This window comes from Papaver somniferum, chromosome 8 (genome assembly GCF_003573695.1).
Source record: "Papaver somniferum cultivar HN1 chromosome 8, ASM357369v1, whole genome shotgun sequence".
Lineage (NCBI taxonomy): Eukaryota > Viridiplantae > Streptophyta > Magnoliopsida > Ranunculales > Papaveraceae > Papaver > Papaver somniferum.
In genome coordinates this window covers 151,498,576-151,520,679 of record NC_039365.1, presented here as the reverse complement: position 1 = coordinate 151,520,679, position 22,104 = coordinate 151,498,576, and the positions used below count along the sequence as shown (strand labels likewise).

Below are 22,104 nucleotides of genomic sequence, written 5' to 3'. Positions count from 1 at the left end.
AACATGGTGACAGGCGAGGACAAAAATCGAAATGACAAGTCGTGAAAAGATGGTTTGGAAGGTACGACTAACCTTTTTCGAGAGGTAAGGAGAGTTCATGATCCTCGTGGTTGGCGGCCTTGCATAGATTCTATTTATGGTGTAGACCGTGAAGTGGTGAGATGAAGATCGTCGGCTTAGTCTGGCCATGTATCACCTTGGCTGGGTTAGGAAACATCGAGACGCTGGCTTGGCGAGTTGTTGGTGTTGGTGCGGTTTGGAAGGGGGTCGCAGGCATTGCGTTGGCTTGGGCTCGGTACGGCGCAAGTGTGGGAATGGGCTTGGTTGATGGCTTGGCGTGGAAAGCATGACGTGGACGGTGGTACAAGGTGTGCGCGGACGGCTTGGCATGGTGGGGCCAAGGCATGGCACGGTTCTGGCAAGGAAAGCATGACGCAGACGGTGGTGCAAGGCATGACGCGGTTTGGTAAGGCAAGCATGGCCCCGACGGCTTGGCACGGTGGTGGATTTTCTTTGCGGGCATGGTTGCCTACTTTTCTTATTTGACTCACATAGGAAGTCCTTTCCTTATTCAAAACCATGCAAGTGTTATTCCCGTAGGAAGGGAGCGTTATTCCTTCTCTTCATGTCACCTTGTCGGTTTTGTTTTTTCAAGTCTCGGTGCTGGCGGCAGAGAAGTAACAACGTGGGAAAGCGTGTCTTAAACATGTACTTCCATGTTTTTTCACCAAACCCTAATTCACCTCACGTCCAGGCATTTCCTCATGTTCGCTGGTAGAAAACAATTTCATTAGAATCTGATGTCACGCCTCAATCCGCGGCTAGTAGGAGGCTTTCCTTTTCGTGACCTCATCGCTTTGCTGGATATAAGAGATGATCTTGAATCCTTCATTCGCACAGGTTGTCCTGAAGTCGTGTCTATCCTCTATACTTTCTCTGGTTTTGTAGCGCATAATGGGATCTTCCAGTGACAGACGTGCCTCCAACTCTTTGGGGATATACTTTCGAATCGGCGAAAACCAGTCTTCTTCTCATGGAGGGGCGTTGAATAGAATTGAATCTCTTTTCCGTGAAGATGGAGAAATTATTCGGGACATATATTTGGAGGAAGAACGAGAAGGCGGTGAAGCATCCCAGTGCGTTGGGAGGCTTTGTTGCAACAAAACCTCTTCACAGCCCACTGTTAGGGCGGGACAGTTTGCTTCTCAGTTGAAACGGCGAAAGACCGAGTTTGTGAAATTTTTAGGGGAAAATCAACGTAGCTCCCATGTCCAGGACGGTGTCATAACCCTTGGTTCTGATGTAAATGAATAGGGAAATTCTCCTCGAAAGGTCGCTGAGAAGACTTCCGAGGAAGATGATGATGATGCGGTCGATGAAACTGAAACAACTTTCGGAGCAGACGACGAAACTGTTGTCTGTGACATTGGGGAAGTCGTGGTGGCATATGCTGGGTCGGTTGCCGAGGCGGATGTCGGTAAAGAGACGGATGTTGTTGCTGCTGAGACGACTTCCGGGTGGGATGTTGAGGCTTCTATTGTTGATGTGGCTTCCGGATGGAATCTTCGCTGCCCGAAAGACTGTTGGGAAAAGTGTTTGAAAGAGATCTGACCGAGGCATTGACGATTTGCGCATTAACTCTCAATGACTAGATTCTCCCTTTTTATTGTTTCTATTCGTCGCGTAGTTGTCCTGATGTTTTGCAGACTTTTTTTTTTTTTACCTTCCTTGTATTCGTGGCGAAGTTGGGGTTTCTTCAATTACCATCCCGCTTGAGGTTTCTATCTTTGAATAAAACTTCTCATTTTCAAAGACCCAAGTCTTCTATTAGAATGGGTTGATGTTTCTGGTTGTGATTGGATGGTTAATGGCTTCTCCATGATTTGGGATTTATTTGGTGTATGTTTTTTTTCTTGAGATTCGGAAAACTCATTCGGAAAGAAAGGTATGCTTTTGAATAAAAACGAAACCCTAATGAAGAATACAAACGGTGCATTCATCTCGGGGAAATACAAATATCAAGTGGAAGGGTAAATTGCTGAAGAAAATACTAAATGGAGACTGCTGGAAGAGAGTAGTACATCGTTTTAGGGATTAAAGGGTTTGAGACATCGTGAGTGAATTATCACACCTCCCAGCTTGTCTGTGTTGATGAGCTTGCAGTAACCCCCAGAAGGACGTATGCCACCATATATGGCTCGTTTTTGTTTTCCTTGGGTGAATCGGTCCGAACAGGTATCTTCACCGTCATCTTCCCGACTTGAACGAGTTCGCTTTGACCATCATATCTCCGATTTGAAACGAGATCGGGTGTTGTGTAACCGCTTGAATCCTGGTCTCGTTGGTTTCAATTGTAGCTTCCAAATTCTTTGTAAAGCGTTTGAATGGACCAGCTCCCCACTCACATCTCTTTACAGCGTCCGCGCCGGTAATCGCGCTGAGTCCCCATGACGAAATAGGAGAAGAAATGACTGGTTGTAGAGAAGATCGTTCAGCAAAACTTACTTGCGTTTGGAACCTATGAGTTAGCGCTAACGGGTCTTCTCCAGGTGACCGAGTTCCATCGGTAGCTCGTCGATGCGGAAGCAGGTGGGACGCTTTGTTGGATATTCTTTCGGGCGTTGACATCGGTAGAGGGGATGTTCCCAATTTCGTCTTGTTTTCGAGTACCCACAAGTGCCCCAATATCATGTCGTAACCTAGTTCTTTGACAATGTGGAATATGTTATGCGTTATAGCGTCTCCCATCCTGATCTCGAGGTTAATGTAGCCGTACGCGTTCAAGGCTTCTCCTCACGGTATCTCAATCATGGATGGGGAATGGGTAGCCTCTTGTTTCGTAAATCCCGCAGCTTTTAGAATCTTGAAGGTAACAATGTTGAAGTCAGATGCCGCGTCGATTAGCGTGTCGTCAAATTCAATACCTCTTAAATAGGACGTGGTCAGCAGTCCCCAGTTGTCTTTTTCGATTCCGCTTCCTGAGAGAGATTGGGCTCTTGGCATGGCTTCCGTAGTGGGAAAAAATCGTTTTCCCGACACGATACAATTGAGAGCCGTGAAGATATCTTGGCGTTGTACCTTGGAAAGGTAGAGAATTTCGCATACGTGCTACATCATGGATCGTACAGTCTCGTGCACGGAGTCCCCAGAGACTCCACAATTCCTCACCGGAAGTGGGTCTCGATGTACTCCCTCGTTTCCTAGATGAAGTTCCCCTGCATTTATCTTTTCTTTGAAAATATGTTTTAGTCTGTTGTAATCATTGGTTGGGTGATGAAAAAATCTGTGGTAGTGGCAGTATTTGGGGTTTGCCATCTCGGCCTCAGTAGGTGAATGTCTGGGAGATGGTATTCTGATAACATCATCTTGAATCCATGCTTCTAATAGATCGATCACCTCCTCAATGGGAAACGGGAAATCCATGGAATTTCCTTCAGCTTCGTGATGACGCATGGGAGATTTAGCGGTGACCTTCCATGGTGGAGTTGCTCGTCGTGCTGGTGCTTCGTGTTTAGGCTGCTGGTCTACGGCCGGGGCCTTCCTTTTTCCTACCTCGTTTACTACTCTCACAGAGGAGGGACCAGCATTATACCGCTTGTTGATGAGACGTCTATTCCCGCGAGTTTCGCGTACGTCTTCGGCTCTGGTTGGTCTAGCTCTTTCTAATAATGCTGGTGTTGTCGTTGCTGATCGCCTGGCAGCTTCATGGAGCTTAGAGAATGTCTGGAAACGCAGGTTCTCTAGCAAGGTGTGGTAAATGGGATCCATATCGTTGATGCATGAATTCACCAGATGTTGTTCGGTCACGTTTGGGTCATGACAGTCTAGTGCTTAAACCCTGAATCTCTTGACAAAATCATTTGGATGTTCGTTGTCCCGTTGGTACATCCTTCCTAGGTCCGAGAAGGTAACTTGTTCATACACAAAGAAGTAATTTTTGTAAAATGTGGAAACCATGCCACCCCAGTTTGGGATGTTGTTTGGCGCGATGTTGTTGTACCATGTGTATGCTCTTCCGGTAAGCGATTTCGAAAACTCCCTCAAATGAAGAACGTGATTGTATTCATGTTCTCCTAGGGACTCCAAGAATCGAAATACATGCTCACGTGCATTGCTGGTGCCATCGTACAAGGTGAATTGAGGAGATGAGTATCCTCTTGGAAGAGGAATTCTTTGTATTTCAGGTGGTAAGGAGGTTGATGCTGATGCATGTCTATTTCATCATTCTTGATTCGATTCCGGAGAAGTTGCTCCAGATCCTCTCGTGTAACAAAATTGGACGACTGATTTCTTTCCAATGGGGTTCTGGCATGAATCTCCTCGTCCGCGGAGATGCGTTCCGTCGAGGTGCTGGCGCCAGGGGTGTTGGAGGTGTCTCTCATTGGATATGGAGGGCGTGACTCCTGCGGAAGCCGTTCTGTCAGGGCTTTGAAAAAAAAGTACTTCTTTCTGTGTCGAGACCATGTCCGTCTGGGCACTAGCGAGAACTTCCTGTCGTTCCATCAAATCTACGATGGTGATATAGGGTCGGCTTCCTCTGGTTCCTCCGGTTTCTCGTCCCGTTGGTGGGGTAATCAAAGTCTTAGTGGCGGTTGGAGGCGCCATGCTTGACGAAGTGTTAGGAGCGGTAGCGGCAGCTCTGGCCCTGGTGATTGGCGGCGTAACGCCTGAAGGAGCGCTCTCAGTACTGCCAGGATTAGAAATTTGCGCAGGAACATTAGAGGCGGCAGCGGCTCTGGCCCTGGTGATTGGTGGTGTTACACCTGAAGGAGTGCTTTCGGTGCTGCTGGGGTCAGTAAGCGGCGTAGTGATGCCATTGGAAGTAGCGTTAACACCAGGGACAGATTCTGCGTTGGTGTTCTCGGCGGATGATCCGGATCTAAGTTCCACCATGTTGGAGTTGGATGTGAAAGGTGATATCGGAAATTTGGAAGTTGATATTGCAACCGAGAGATTGATCTCCCACTGTGGTTGCCAATTGTTTGAGGGTGAAAACGATTTCTGCTGATTTTGGTAATTTCGGGTGTGTGGGCGAGAAACGATTTTAAGCCCTAAACAATGTACTGCAAGGGAGTACTTTAGATTCGAGAGATCAATCTGTACAAATCCGGCCTAAACCAAGAAATGGCCGTTCCAGACTTGCTTCGGTCACAAAGTGAAGGAGAAGGTTGGTTTTGGGGAGGGAAGCGAAGAGAGTGTTGAGACCAGAATGGTTGATTATGGAAGGGTAGTTGTTTCACGACTTGTATCAAAAAGAGGGAAGCTAACAGATGGAAAGCTAGAAAATATTTTCTGAGTGTTGTATCTAAGATGGAAGGTTACCATGCGTTGTTTATGAAAGGTTACCATGCGTTGTTTGGCGACCTTCGACGGCTAAGATTTGCATCTAAGATGGAAGAGTGGTCGTCGATCATCGCAAGCCTTCGTTTTGGTAGTCGCATAGGGAAGGCCGGCATGGTATGGCGCGGAAAGGTGGTTGGCATGCCATTGGCACATGTGGCATGGCATGCCTTGGCGCGGTTTGGCGTGGCCAAAACTAGGTTTTTGGGCCAAAGGTTACCATGCGTTGTTTGGCGACCTTGGACGGCTAGGATTGCATCTACGATGGAAGGGTGGCCATTGATCATCGCACGCCTTCGTTTTGATATCCGCATAGGGAAGTCCGGCATAATATGGCGCGGCGAGGTGGTTGGCATGCCATTGGCACATGTGGCATGGCATGCCTTGGCGCGGTTTGGCGTGGCATGCCTTGGCGCGGTTTGGCGTGGCTAAAACTAGGGTTTTGGGCCAAAGGTTACCATGTGTTGTTTGGCGATCTTGGATGGCTAAGATTTGCATCTAAGATGGAAGGGTGGTCGTTGATCATCGCACACCTTCGTTTTGGTAGCCGCATAGGGAAGGCCGGCATGGTATGGCGCGACAAGGTGGTTGGCATGCCATTGGCACATGTGGTACGGCTGGCATTGTTGGCATTCCTTGGCGCGGAGGTGTGGCTGGCATGGTTGGCATGCCTTGGCACGGAGATGTGGCTGACATGGTATGCCATTGGCACAGTGGTGCGGCTGGCATGGTTGGCATGCCTTGGCGCGGAGATGTGGCTGGCATGGTCTGCCATTGGCACAGTGGTGCGGCTGGCATGCCTTGGCGCGGTAGCATGAGAATTAGGGTTTGGTATAGATGATGTCAATCAGTGTTAAGGGTTCTGCCGTGGAACATGACCCATGTAAAAACAAAAAGGGTACCCCGGTAATTCTTACGTAGGAATGCTGATTGATTCAAAAAATGTGCTACTGGTCATAGTGACGTCATGTCAGATGTATAATTTTACGATTTTGACCCTAAGCTAAAAACCACCATCAACAACTGTATAACAATGATCGAGATCGATGCTTTCTCATTGTTATAGCTACGGATCTTCAACAGCGGTGATGCTAAACTTACAACCTCTGGGATCATTGTAGTACTTGGAAGTGACGGAGATTTCGAGGAATGTTGAAGATTAGACATGTGGAATAGGAGCTACTAAAGTTTCTTTATCTTTTTGTATTCCATATGTATTGATAGTTTTGTCACTAATATTGACAAAGGGAGAGATTGTTAGAGCATTGCTCGGTCGAACTCGCATGCGTTGTTATCTCAAGCATGTTTGTCAATCTTAGTGATCAAAACTATAAGTATTGATTTCTAGTCTATTATAGCTAAGTCTCGGACTAGGATTGAAAGTGTAGTTGAGCTCAAGGACTTCATGGCGATTCATCATACAAGTAGAAGAACTACTCAAGGAACCGGTGGAACTTCTCGACAAAAAGGTATGTGAAGACTTGAACTTATCTGTCACTCAAAAGTCTATCTACTCTATATCCTACTCTTTGATACAAGAAGTCGTATGCTATATATATAGACTTGGATTATACACATTTGGTATTTCGATCCGAGTATACCTCGCCTATCTATATCTCGAAATATGTGTTGGTAAGCTTTTCGATTCAATCAAGTTTATCTTTACCATGTGACGAAAGTCATGATATGTTTCAATCATATTGAAAATTGCTTTGACGAGAAATGGTGTAACAACTTGTTTGAGGGTGAAATCGATTTCTGCTGATTTTGGTAATTTCGGGTGTGTGGGTGAGAAACGAGTTTAAACCTAAACAATGTACTACAAGGGAGTACTTTAGATTCGAGATATCAATCTGTACAAATCCATCCTGAACCAAGAAATAGTCGTTCCAGACTTGCTTCGGTCACAAAGTTAAGGAGAAGGGTTGGTTTTGGGGAGGGAAACGAAGAGAGTGTTGAGACCAGAATAGTTTATTCTGGAAAAGTAGCTGTTTCACGACTTGTATCAGAAAATGGGAAGCTAACAGGAAAGCTAGCAATTATTTTCTGCGTGTTGTATCCTCCTGACCTGAACCTGTTGTTCGGTGGAAATAGGTAAGACTTGTTTATACAAGTCGAAGTGAAACGTACTCTGGTCTCGTAAGAAATGGAAAACGGATGAGTAAATGGGAGGAGGTGGTAACCGGTAACGCATGGAATTGATGTTCCATAAAAGAAAGTGTTTCACCATTACTCCATGTATTTACTAACCGCCTCATCCTTATGACACTGTCTTATAACGGGCGTAGTGTACGCCGCACGCTGTAAACCGCCAAACCAATACCCAATGAGCATCCCCCAGTTTGTGACATGTGTTGATGTCTCGAGTGTTTTCATGGAAAACATGTAGCATGTTGTTGTTCGGCAAGTTGAGCTTGGGAGACTTGCCGGCTCGGTGGTGACCTTCGACGGTCGAGATTTTGCATCTTGAGAGGAAGTGTAGCCGTTGATTATTGCAACCCTTCGTTTGGTAGCCAGTGGCATGAAAGAATGTCCGGTACGGCTTTAATATGGCCTAGTTTAGGCGCGGCCAAAAGTTAGGTTTTTGGCTTTGTTTGGGCGCGACCAAACTAGGGCTTGGCGTTGGGCCAAAGGTTTCCATGCGTTAGCTGGTAACCTTGGACGGCTATGATCTGCATCTTAGATGGAAAAGTGGCCATTGATATTCGCAAGCCTTTGTTTTGGTAGCCGCATAGGGAAGGACGGCATGGTATGGCGCGGCAAGGTGGTTGGAATGGCATTGGCACATGTGGCATGGCTGGCATGCCTTGGCGCGGTTTGGGCATGGCCAAAACAAAGGTTTTGGCATTGGGCCAAAGGTTACCATGCGTTGTTTGGCGACCTTGGAAGGCTAAGATTTGCATCTTAGATGGAAGGATGGCCGTTGATCGTCACCAGCCTTTTTTTTGGTAACCGCATAGGGAAGGCCGGCATGGTATGGCGTGGCAAGGTGGCTGGAATGCCATTGGCACATGTTGCATGGCCGGCATGCCTTGGCGCGGTTTGGGCGTTACCAAAACTAGGGTTTTTGGCCAAAGATTACTATGTGTTGGTTGGCGACCTTGGACGGCTAAGATTTGCATCTTAGATGGAAGGATGTTCGTTGATCATCGCATGCCTTCGTTTTGGAAGCCGCGAAGGGAAGGTCGGCATGGCATGGCTTAGGCGCGACAAGGTGGATGGCGCGACATGCCATTGGCACATGTGGCATGGTCGGCATGCCTTGGCGTGGTTTAGGCGCGGCTAAACTAGGGTTTTGGAGTTGGGCCAAAGGTTACCATGCGTTGTTTGGCGACCTTGGACGGCTAAGATTTGCATCTAAGATGGAACGGTGGCCGCTGATCATCGCACACCTTCGTTTTGGTAGCCGCGAAGGGAAGGCCGTCATGGCATGGCTTAGGCGCGGCAAGGTGGATGGTGTGGCATGCCATTGGCACATTGGCATGGTCGGCATGCCTTGGCGTGGTTTAGGCGCGGCCAAAATAGGGTTTTGGTGTTGGGCCAAAGGTTACCATGCATTGGTTGGTGACCTTGGACGGCCGAGATTTGCATCTAAGATGGAAGGGTGGTCGTTGATTGTCACACGCCTTCGTTTTGGCAGCCGTGAAGAGAAGGCCAGCATGGCATAGCTTAGGCGCGGCAAGGTGGATGGCGCGGCATTCTATTGGCACATGTGGCATGGTTGGCATGCCTTGGCGTGGTTTAGGCGCGGCCAAACTAGGGTTCTGGCGTTGGGCCAAAGGTTACCATGCGTTGTTTGGCGACCTTGGACGACTAAGATTTGCATCTAAGATGGAAGGGTGGTCGTTGATCATCGCACGCCTTCGTTTTGGTAGACGCATAGGGAAGGCTGGCATGGTATGGCACAGCAAGGTGGTTGGCATGCCATTGGCACATGCGGTGCGGCTGGCATGGCATGTCATTGGCACAGTGGTGCGGCTGGAATGGCATGCCATTGGCGCAGTGGTGCGGCTGGCATGGCATGCCATTGGCGCAGTGGTGCGGCTGGCATGGTTGGCATGCCTTGGCGCGGTGACGTGGTTGACATGGTCTGCCATTGGAACAGTGGTGCGGCTGGCATGGTTGACATGCCTTGGCGCGGTAGCATGAAAATTATGGTTTGGCATAGATGATGTCAGTCAGTGTTAAGGGTTCTGCCGTGGAACATGACTCATGTAAAAAAAAAAGGGTACCCCGGTAATTCTTACATAGGCATGCTGATTGATTCAATAAATGTGCTAATGGTCATAGTGACGTCATGTCAGATGTACAATTTTACGATTTTGAACCTAAGCTAAAAAACACCATCAACACAACTATATAACGTCCTCTAAGAATGTTTCAATGATTGAAATGAGAGTTTAGATTACATAACCAATGGTGGACATAAGCATTATTGTGGAAACACATTTATGTATAAGTCCTATTCCTTGAACCAAAGTTTGCGAACTTTGTTGTTCAAGAGAACCGGAAGAATGGCATGAGCCAAGTCTGCGAACTGCTGAAGTTCTCAAACCCGAGAATTTCTGCTGGAGTTGACAAACTATGTGCATGAATCTAAGTCCGCGAACTCAGTCCACGAACCCAGTCCGCGAAGCGGCGAAGTTCTCATTCCTGAGAATTTATGCTGGAGTTTGTAAACTCTGCCCGGTAACTTAAGTCCGCGAACCTAGTCTGCGAACTTGAGAAGGTTATATATCTGAAGATGATTTCTGAACTTAAACTTAAAAAGACTAAGGAATGCAGTTTCCAAACCGTGGCTATAAAATTTCATGACCGATTCAAGTGAATCGAATCATCTTTGCTTCAATTGTGTCTTATGTAGTACATAAGATTTCCTTGCAATTGAACAACTCTCTAACTAGTTCATTTTGAAGTCATTTGAACTAGTTATGGTGAAGAAGAACTTGGTTGATATGAAATGCTCATATGGCTAACCTTTTGGTTAACTATTGTTGAACCAACAAGTGTATACGTTTGGTACGGTTAACAAACCTAGAAGCGTGCATTGTCAAGTGTGTCTAACAAGCTAAGTTTTCGATCTAACGGTTGAGAAATATTAGCTTGAATCTAAATCAGGTTTTCATCTAACGGTGAATATTGAATGCTTTGTTACTAAGCGAACATTGATTGCAAACCCTGATTTGAAAGACTATATAAAGGAGACATCTAGTATTGTGCAAAAATAATCCCCACACCTCACATGTGATACTAGTTTGCATACTAGAGTCAATTCTCCTTTAACCTTTGGTTTTCTTCTTCCAGAACCAGGTTAACGACTTAAAGACTTCATTGGGATTGTGAAGCCAGACTAATACTACTTTTATCGTTGTTGTGTGATCTGATCTTGCATCTTCTACCGTACGAGTACAATCAGATTGATGTACTTGAGATTGATATCTCCGATAGGCAAGATATAAAAATTAATCACAAACATCTTCGTCTCATTGTGATTCCGCAACATCTTGTTTCGCTACCATACGATTAAGATTGTTGTGAGGTGATTGATAACTCTAGGTTGTTCTTCGAGAATATAAGACCGGATTATCAACTGGTTCCTGTTCACCTTGATTATTATAAAAATACGGAACAAAACCTTTAGGGTTTATCTGTGGGAGACAATTAATCCTTTGATAGACTTGTCTATGGGAGACAGGTTTGTTTATTGCCAAAGCCTGCGATTTTGGGTCGTAACAACTCTTAGTCGTGGGTGAGATCAGCTAAGGGAATCAAGTGCGCAGTATCCTGCTGGGATCAGAGGCGTAAGAGCATAATTGTACCTTGGATCAGTGGGATATTGATTGGGGTTCAACTGTAGTCCAGTCTGAAGTTAACTTGGAGTAGGCTAGTGTCTGTAGCGGCTTAATACAATGTGTGTCAAATCTGGACTAGGTCCCAGGGGTTTTCTGCATTTGCGGTTTCCTCGTTAACAAAATTTATGGTGTCTGTGTTATTTCAATTTCCGCATTATATTGTTTTATCTTTATAATTGAAATAATACAGGTTGTGCGTTAGATCATCAATTAGAGTAATCCATCTTTGGTTGTTGATTGTCATTGATTGATCCTTGGATATTGGTCTTTGGTACCATCTAAGTTATTCCTTGCATTTGATTAGAACTCGCAGTTTCTGCTTGAGTAAATCAAATCAAGAAGAGAGATATAAACTCGTTTATATACTTTTAATTGATTGAGTCTTATTGATTCTCTTAAAAGTATATTTGAGTTAGTACATACAGATTTCTAAGCGAAATATTGGGTGGTGTTGTTAGACCCCCGCTTTTTCAGTAACTTAATTGCAAACCCTGATTTGAAAGACTATATAAAGGAGACATCTAGTATTGTGCAAAACTAATCCCCACACCTTGCGTGTGATATTAGTTTGCGTGCTAGAGTCGTTTCTCCTTTAACCTTTGGTTTTCTTCTTCTAAAAACCAGGTTAACGACTTAAAGACTTCATTGGGATTGTGAAGCCTGACCGATACTACTTTTATCATAGTTATGTGATCTGATCTTGCATCTTCTATCGTACGAGTACAATCAGATTGATTGGCTTGAAATTGATATCTCCGATAGGCAAGATATAAAAAGTAGTCACAAACATCTTCGTCTCATTGTTTGTGATTCTGCAACATCTTGTTTCGCTACCATACGATTAAGATTGTTGTGAGGTGATTAATAACTCTAGGCTGTTCTTCGGGAATATAAGACTGGATTATAAATTGGTTCATGTTCACCTTGATTATTATCAAAATACGGAACAAAACCTTTAGGGTTTATCTGTGGGAGACAAATTGATCCTTTGATAAACTTGTCTGTGTGGGACATATTTGTTTATAGTCAAAGCTTGCGATTTTGGGTCGTAGCAACTCTTAGTTGTGGGTGAGATCACCTAAGGGAATCAAGTGTGCAGTATCCTGCTGGGATCAGCGGCGTAGGGAGTACAACTGTACCTTGGATCGGTGGGAGTCTGATTGGGGTTCAACTACAGTCCAGTCCGAAGTTAGCTTTGAGTAGGCTAGTGTCTGTAGCGGCTTAATACAGTGTGCGTTCAATCTGGACTAGGTCCCCGGGTTTTTCTGCATTTTGTTTCCTTGTTAACAAAATTTCTGGTGTCTGTGTTATTTCAGTTTCCGCATTATATTTTTTTATATTTATAATTGAAATAATACAGGTTGTGCGTTTAGATCCTCAATTAGAGTAATCCAACCTTTGGTTGTTGATTTTCATTGATTGATCCTTGGATATTGGTCTTTGGTACCATCCAAGTTATTCGTTGCATTTGATTAGAACTCGCAGTTCCTGTTTGAGTAAATCAAATCAAGAAGAGAGATATAGACTCGTTGATATACTTTTAATTGATTGAGTCTTGTTGATTCTCTTAAAAGTATATTCGAGTTTATCCATACAGATTTCTAAGCGAAATATTGGGTGGTGTTGTCAGACCCCTGCTTTTTCAGGTACCAAAGACCAATGTTCAAGTGTAAACCAATTTCAATCACAACCAAGGGTTAGATTTACCAATTGATTGAACTACGCACAACCGGTGATATTTCAATTATATAAACAAATATAATCCGGAAAAGAAATAACACAAACACCAGAATTTTTGTTAACAAGGAAACCACAAATGCAGAAAACCGCGAGACCTAGTCCATATTTGAATACCACACTGTATTCAGCCGCTACAGACACTATCCTACTACACGTTAACTTTGGATTGGAATGTAGTTGAGCCCTAACCAAGTCTCACACTGATTAAGGTACATTCGCGTTCCCTATGCCTCTGAATCCCAGCAGGACTCTATGCACTTGATTCCCTTAGATTATCTAACCCACAACTAAGAGTTGTTATGACCCAAAGTCGAAGACTTTATAAAAAAATATGTCTCCCACAAAAAAAGTCTATTCTGATAGATAAATCTGTCTCCCACAAAAGTACCTATGAAGTTTTGGTTCCGTCTTTTGATAAATCACGGTGAACAGGAACCAATTGATAATTCGGTCTTATATTCCCGAAGAACAGCCTAGAAATATCAATAACCTTACAATAAATTAACTATATGGTAGTAGAACATGTTATTTTGGAATCACGAAGAATGAGACGAAGATATTTGAGATTACTTTTTATATCCTACCTATCGGAGATAAATCTCGAGCCAATCTTAGAGAATATAGTACTCAATGTGATAGAACAAGTAAGATCAGAACATGCAACTACAGAGAAAATAGTTGGGTCTGGCTTCAGAATTCCAATGAAGTCATTAAGTCGTTAACCTATAATGGTTTTAGGAAAAACTTAGGTTAAAGGAGAATTCACTCTAGTCGCAACTAGTATCACACAGGAGATGTGGGGATTAGGTTTTCCAGTTGCTAGAGTTCTATATAGTCTTCAAATCAGGGTTTGATAGCTTTAAAACAAAGCAATCAATATTCACCGATAGATGAAAACCTGATTTAAGATTCAAGATAAGTTTGCTTAAAACCAAAGCAATGTCTCTCCACCGTTAGATGGTGTTAGCTTGTTACACACAAATAAAATATACCTTTATTTATATATCGGTAACTGTACCGAAACATGTATATTGAGTTGTCTCAACAACAGTTAACCGAAGTTAGCCATATGAACACTTTTGTATTAACTACATTCATCTAATACATATAGATCAAATGATAATCAAATGAATCAAATTGTGTTACTCATAGAGTTTTTCAATTTTTTATATTCTCATAGAAGTATACAAGACACAATTGAAACAAAATCGGATTTGATTCATGAGAATAAATTCATGAACATTTAGCCACGGTTTGCAAAGATTGCATTCCTTAATTTATAAATGTATTTGTTCATGAGTATGGAATCACACTTAACCGATTTTAGAACTCTAACCAACTCAGTTTGCAAACAGGTACGCAAACTTAAGTTCCGGACTTTGGTCTTGTCCGACAGTTCGCAAACCCGTATGCATACAGTCGTTCCGTCCTAACTCAGGTAGAACCGTTCGCATACTGGTATGCATACTTGGTTCCCGGACTTTGACAGTTAAAACCGTTCGCATACTGGTATGCAAACTTGGTTTCCATACCTGAAACATACTACAAAAGTTTTCATACTTTGTTATACCCAGACAATGGTTAATTGTTCTAAACTCCCATTTCAATCATTTAAACATCCTTGGAAGCAATGTAGTTAATATCGGATATCTGTTTATCTCGGCCAGGACCGATACACTGGTACGACTTTATATCGGGGATATTATCGTTCAAATATCGGTATAATATCGGTTCCAAATTTAGAGACTATAATTTTATAGCTACCATGAATTTTATCAATAACACAAGAGTAACTTCAATAACTTTAAAGTTCACAACCTAATTATCAATAACACAAGAGTAACTTCAATAATTTTAAAGTTCACAACCTAAAATGATAAATAAACAAATTCAAACTAGAAACAGGAGAGTAACTTCAATAACTTTAAAGTTTACTGCCTAAAATGGTAATTAAACAAGTCCAAAGTTCAAACTAAAAACAGGAGAGTAACTTCAACAACTTTAAAGTTTACTATGGTAATTAAACAAGGATATTACAATCTTATTCAAAATCATACGAGCCATTATAGATATCATCATCTTCAGTAACTCCATTAGCTCCATCAAGTAGTCATTAATCAGTGTCTAACATCAATTGATCAGTATCGTATCCATCATACTCAGAGTCGGTTGGGTAAGTAAACTTACTTCGAGAGCTACATGCACTTCTACTACCAACTGTCCGACTTTCTTCACCAAGAATATCTTGCAAATCATCCAAATTTACATTATCACCTTCTACAGCCAAGTCTTCCAAGTTCTATGGATCCAACCATTCATCATTTTCATCATGGTCATCAAGAAAATTGGATCACGAGCTGTCTCATCATCGTTATATTCTGAAATTTCTTTATAACGACGCTGCAATTTCTTGTTATATTGGATAAAGACACTATCATTCAATTTCTGTTGTTTTATGCGATTCCGCTTCTTAGAGTGCAACTGAAATACGAAAAATAAATAGGTAAACTAATTGTTTCATGCATTGATGTTTGTTGTGATAAGAAGACAACAATATACATTGACTTAGCGATACAATCTAGTGTTTGTTACTGAAATTCATGACTTTACAAAGAACATAGTGCAACTGTGAAAACAGAACAAGGAAGACTCACATTTTGAAATGTGCTCCAGTTTCGTTCACATGGGGAAGCAGAAGAAGTAAGACTTAATACCCTGATTGCAAATTTTTGTAGGTTTGGAACATCGATTCCTCCATATGTAATCCACCAATCATCTGTCATAAACACGGGCAAAGTAGTTAATCAACACAAACCTATCTAACATAAACGTAATCAAACTTTAAACTCACAGAACATGCAAACTTACGAGGTTGATATTTGTCTCTTCTTTTTTTGCACACAGGAGTTCCCAGGATCCCATAAGCATCATTATATCGTCACAATTCAGTTGTTGCTAGCTCAAGTTCATCTTCATTGGTTATAAGCCTTTCCATAGCTGCATGAAGTCCCCTTTTGATTTCTATGTACTTTGGATCATTATCCATCATATGAGCTGGAATCTTATAGAATATGGAAGGATTTAAATAATATGCGTCACAATGTAGCGGATGATTAAAGTTATTCTTCCATATTTTATCAAAAACATCCTTAACTATATCCCAAGTATCATTATCTTCACTGAGATTCTTCTCAAGTTGATCCCTTGCTATTCTCATTGCCTCATAAAAACAAGGCATTGTAGGTTTGCGTTCGATATCCATTAACCTTACTACCTTAACTAAAGGCTTTAGCACCCTACAAGAGTAATCAACATCTTCCCAAAATTTACTATTTGTAACAATCTTAAGTGCATTTACTCCAACAGTTTCTCTTGCAAACCTAGTTTTTTCCCACCTATTACTCACAAACACCATTTTCATAGGAGTTTTATACTTTTGAATACTCTCTAGTATGTAATATTGAGTTGCAAATCTAGTTTTTGTAGACCTATGTAAGTCTGCTTTAGTCAACTCCCTCATTAAGCTCAATTCTTGAAAATGAGCATAAATATATGTAACCGGTCTCTTACCTAGAATGACGGTTGTCTTGATTCGTGGAAGCTTGGCACCAAGTTCTTCTAGCATCATCTGAACACAATGAGCACCAAAAGGAGTCCAAACATATGTGGGTATTCCAGCATTAAATCCTTCCCTGCCTTTTTGAAGTTTGAACCATTATCCGTAATGAACTGAACTACATTTTCTGCACCAACATCAGCAATTACCTCCTTTACAAGCTTGCGTATGAAATCAGCATCATTGGTTCTATTTGAGGCATCCACAAACTTCAAAAAAACTGAAGCTTTAGGACAATTTACCAAAAAGTTAATAAGATGTCGTTTTTTCCCATCCGTCCAACCATCTGACATGATAGAACATCCAAACCTTTTCCAATGTTCCCTAAATGTATCAACAAACTTCTTCATTTCTTCTAATTTTTACTTGAAAAGATTGTTACGAATCTGATGGTAAGATTGTTACGAAGAGTGCAAAGATTGTTCATAATCACCAATTGGAAACTTGGGCAACGAACGATATTAAATGCTATTAAATTCTCAGTCATCCAAGCTGATATGCATTTCCATGCCGTCTTCAGTAACTTCTCTTTCGCCGCACAGTTTCTTTCAGCAGTGGCTTTCTGAGTTTTCTGGTGGTTTGTCCTCATATATAAATCAATAGGGCCTCTTGTATCTTTCTCTTCGTCTGATTCTGAACAAGTAGTTGACTAGCACTAGCACTACCACTGCCCACATTGCCATCAACATCTTGCTCCTCAACATCTGTATCACCATCAGAGCCTTCATCTGAATTGCTTGCACGCTGATACGCTAAGTCAATGTTAGCCCTATGAGATTTTTTGGTCCTCTTTACAGCAAACTCCTGATTAGTTTTGTTCATAATCTCAATGGTTGGATTCGGACATGATGTAGTATTCCCTAACTTCCCTATGAGATGTTGCTTAAGCCTTGTGATTCCACCGCCACGGATTACTTTATACATAACAAACAAGTAATTATATTATGATTTTCTGGGTCTTGGCGTTCACCCCATTGCCATGTTGGATCTCTAGTTTGCGTAGAAGAAGGCAATGAACCACATGTAGAGTTTGTGGTGTTTGCATTGGATGCACTAGAAGAATCCATAATCAAAACCTAAAACAAAAACACAAAATTTTAATCAGCAAATAGTTATTCACACATCTCAACTTTTTTCAAATCCAGGAATTAATGGAGATTAGCAAATCACTAAACAGTTGGTCCAAATGTTCCAGGTTTATTGAAGTCATTGACTTAACTTAACAAGCATTTAACTTAACAAGCATTTAACTTAACAAGCCAGTTGGTTCAATTAACTTAACAAGCATTTTCACGGGATCATACACACAGTCCCAACTTGTTTAAACAGAATTCAGTTGTTGTCACAACAATAATAATCTCAGATGACACAGAACACATAGTATTTGATACAAATCAACAAGTTTATTGAAAAAAAGGAACACATTGAATTAACGTACAACTTCTTCAGTGCAAGATTTTCAATGACTAAAAATCCAGACCTCAAATAATGACAGCTTATCAAACTCAACTCTTTAAGTAAAATACAAATTGATGGAATGCAAACTAAACCCTACAAACTGCCTGTATAGGAAAGGCATGTTACCCATACCAAAACAACCATTAATCACACCAAAAAAATCATAATCAAAGCAAACAAAGGGAGTAATTAATTTTCAAAAGATTCAAAACCCTAACCTTTTGTAAACCAACGATCTCTGAAATTTAGATGTAATCAAAAGTTCCTTATTTAGATTGAGATTCTCACTGATGAGATTGAGAAGAAGCACATGATTGAGAAAAAGAACTGGTGAAGAACACAATATCTTTTCCTTTCACTTCAGTTCTCTGTTGCTTTTTTTCGGCTGAACTGAAGAACTAATTTTGGATCGAGTTTAGGGATTTATCCCTTCCCTTCCACGAAAAACCCAAAATAACCTTATTCTTTACCTAAAACTACTAGAATAACCGATACCGGATTATCGGGGAAAAATCGTTTCGGCTAATATCGGACGATATTATCGCAAAGATATCGTATCGTCGATACAATGCTTATCGTACCGCTCCAAGGCCGATATCCGATATATCGACCGATATGGCCGATATTGATTACATTGCTTAGAAGACGACAATAACTGTCTCACAAAAACTATTAGCTTATAAGTAATTTTCAAGTGATCGAATGATCAACACGAAACATTCTAAGTCAACATCAAATGACTGTCTTACACAAATCATGTAAGATTGTTCAAGGCAATTTTCACATGATCATCTTTTGACTTATTATTTAGTTTCCAACAAATAAATTTTTTTCCAACTAAACTCGTCAAGAATAATGATGAATGTAGCTAAAGCAAAAAGCTTCTAACACATATTTCGAGAAAGATATAAACGAGTTAAACTCAGCTCGAAATATCAAATGTGTATAATGTAAAAGTCTATATAGTTATACGGCTTAGTCTCAATAGGAGATAGAATATAGTAGACTTTTGAGTGATAGATAAGTTTTAGTCTCCACATACCTTTTGTTGATGAAATTCCTCCAAGCTCCCCTCAGTAGATCTTCGTCATCAATCGATGAACACCGTAAAGTCTAAAGCTCAACTACATATTCTATCCTAATCTGAGACATAGGTATAAGTAGACTGGAAATCAAGACTTATAGTTTTGATCACCTAAACTTGACAAACAAGCTTGAGATAGCAACACTTGCGAGTTCGACCGAGCAGTGCTCTAACACTTTCATGTTCACTATCAAACAACTTAGGATCAATATGAGTTTCACCACCATTAAACTTGTCTTTGTAATAATTGACAATACAATCCGTCATTTCATCCTGCAAAAACAAAGTAGAGTTAGTGGTAGTATTAAGTTCGGAAATTGTATTCTTGTTCCTTCCCATTCGAATGATATTGTGAAAAAATCGAGTGTTTTGATCACCATCCTCCAACCAAGTAACTCTAGATTTCATCTTAAACATAACTGCTAAGTCAGTTGGCATATCATCAACAACCTTTATAACATCCATCACCTTAGTAAACTGAAACTCATCCGCCAGATCATAATCAAAAATATCATTTTCTGCTTCAACTTTGAGTTCAGCTTATTTCAACCGAAACTGTATATCCCCATCAACAGTTCTATTCCATAATTTCAAAGCCTCCTTCAACCTCTTTAATTTGCTAGCAAAAACAAAAGGTGGAGCACCATCAAGCCTAATTTTCCAATTATCTTCCACCAATTTTATAAAATCCGGGTGAGCAAGCCACATCTTCTAAATCCGAAAAGGAGCTCTAGCATGTCGTGTATTTTCAATAGCATAACCAAAAAGAGGGGAATGATTTGAAACAATCCTAGGCAACGCCTTGCATCTCCAATTCGCATACTTATAGAGCCACACATCATTAACAACAACTCTATCATGTTTAGAAACAATTCTATAACGTCCACTATGACAATTATACCAAGTATATTTTTTACCAATAGCATCCGCCTCAACAAGGCCATTATCAGAAATCCAACTTCTAAATTCATGCATATAAACATTTAAAGGAACCATACCACCCTTCTTTTATTCTAAGCGCAAAATACGGTTAAAATCATCAAGTACCAACCACGGAATAATTATAAAACCCAACCCTAATTGCTGCCAAAGTAATTTCCTTGTAATTGGGTTAAAAGAAGCATGAACATTCATAATATAATCACCATCAAAATCTAAAGAAATATCTTGACTAGAGTGTGATAAAATACCTGACCAAGAGAGAGAATTCTTCCACAAGACCCAGATATTACCTTTTCCACCATCAACCTCATTAGTAATAACATCTTCGCTGAAATTATCCAGCCTCAAATTCCTAACAAAATGTATAGTGCAAAATACCTTAGGCTCCGCAATACAAATAATGTCATGTTTTTGAAAATTATGAAGTTCTTTAAGTTTGTCCTTTGCACCATCTTTATCCAAGCCTTGAGCATTCCAGTAAAAGACACACGTTAAGAACCCTTTTCTCTAGTAAGGCTTTCCGAACCCTGGATTGACTTACTTCTACCTCTTCTAACTTCTCCTTAACCTTCATCCACCATGAACGGCTTAGATGCACCGGTTTCACCCGGTTTTTTCTTCTTTACTACCTTTGGCTTTGTAGCGTCAGTCTTCTTAGCCAGCTCCTCCAATTTTTTCTTCTCAGCCTGTGTTTTATTTTCCCGATCCTCTTGGTCTTTAATAGCATTCCAATCAAGGTTTTTTTTTCTGCCTCTTATAATGTGTTAGAATTTGGATTAATCGATTGCAAATTGTCTGGCGGCTTTTCGGAAAGAACCTCCTCATTTTCTTCTTCCATCTCCTCGGTCCCAGTTTCAAACATGTTAGAAGTCGAAACTTCCAAATGCTTCACTGGTGAAATTAATCTTCTTTTTGTTTTAGTTGGAGAACTAAAACCTTCATCTCCAGTAGGTTCCAAAATATAATTAGTTGGCAGTGAACCCATGGCTATGCTCTCAATAAGATTTTCAGTTAATGTAACTTGAACTGAAGGCATCTTGTTCAATTTTCTAACTTTGCCAGTCTCCTCCAATTTTCTAACTTTGCCTTTGCAGCATCTTGTTCAATTTTTTCCATATCAGCAGCTTTATCTAATTCCCAGGACCTCCTTTTCATCTCTCCATACTCATTAAAAGCCGTCAACTCTTCATTCTCCATGCTTGAAACATCGAGTTTGGTTTGAGTAGCGCTACTCAAAACAATTGTTGCACCAACATTGCGCGGCCTCGGACTTGCCTGTGTTGCATTATCATTCCGCAGATTCTGCACCGGGACTGTCACACCATCATTGCGTGGATTTTCTACACCATCATTGCTCATAACATTCAGATACGAAGTTGCACCATCATTGCGCAATTCAGTAGAACCATCATTGCGCAAAACTGAAATTCAGTTTCACTAGTAAAGCTAGTCAAGTATGTGTGTGTGCCAGCAAAAGTAGTATTTTTCTGTGTAGCCGGAGGTGGATCCTTTGCAGGTTCTTCCGATGATTTCTTTGGTTCATTTTCTGGTGGATCCGTGGGCTTAGGAACCTTTCTTTCACGCCAATAATTATTTAGATCGTGCATCTCAGCTTTGAGCTCTTGCAGGATCTTAGGATCAGTTTCATTACCGTCCTTCTTCTTCAATTCATTATACTTCTTGGTTCGACAATCAGCTTCTTCATGCCTATTAGATTTGCAATGATCACAAAAACTTGGCTCATTTAAAATCTCATAATCTTGATAAAAACCTTTCGAATTATCTTCACCATTGATAATAATATTTCCCCGGGGTTTTGAGAAATTTATATCAAATAGAACAGCCGCAAAATAACCATATTCATGCCGTAAAGTTCTAGGATCTACGGCAACAGGTTTGCCGAGACCCTAGTCATCCTAAACAGGGCTTCTTCGTCCCAAAATTCCCATGGAAGATAGGAAAATCATACCCAAACAGTTGCGCTAGTCACCTTATCCGATTCCGGATCAAATATAGGTGTCCATGGTTGAACCTTCAACTGTTGGTTTTTTGCTTTCCATGGACCTTCATAG

The 22,104-nt window shown here is 41.3% G+C and overlaps 1 protein-coding gene across 1 annotated transcript; it reads right to left on the bottom strand.

Moving 5' to 3' along the window:
• Positions 1-15,870: 15,870 nt before the first annotated feature.
• LOC113306206 lies at positions 15,871-16,898 on the bottom strand. The gene is made up of 2 exons (XM_026555169.1): positions 16,671-16,898; positions 15,871-16,560 (listed from the first exon to the last, which is right to left on the bottom strand). Exons 1-2 carry the CDS (start codon positions 16,896-16,898, stop codon positions 15,871-15,873), a joined length of 918 nt encoding a protein of 305 aa, XP_026410954.1.
• Between the last annotated feature and the right edge of the window lie 5,206 nt (positions 16,899-22,104).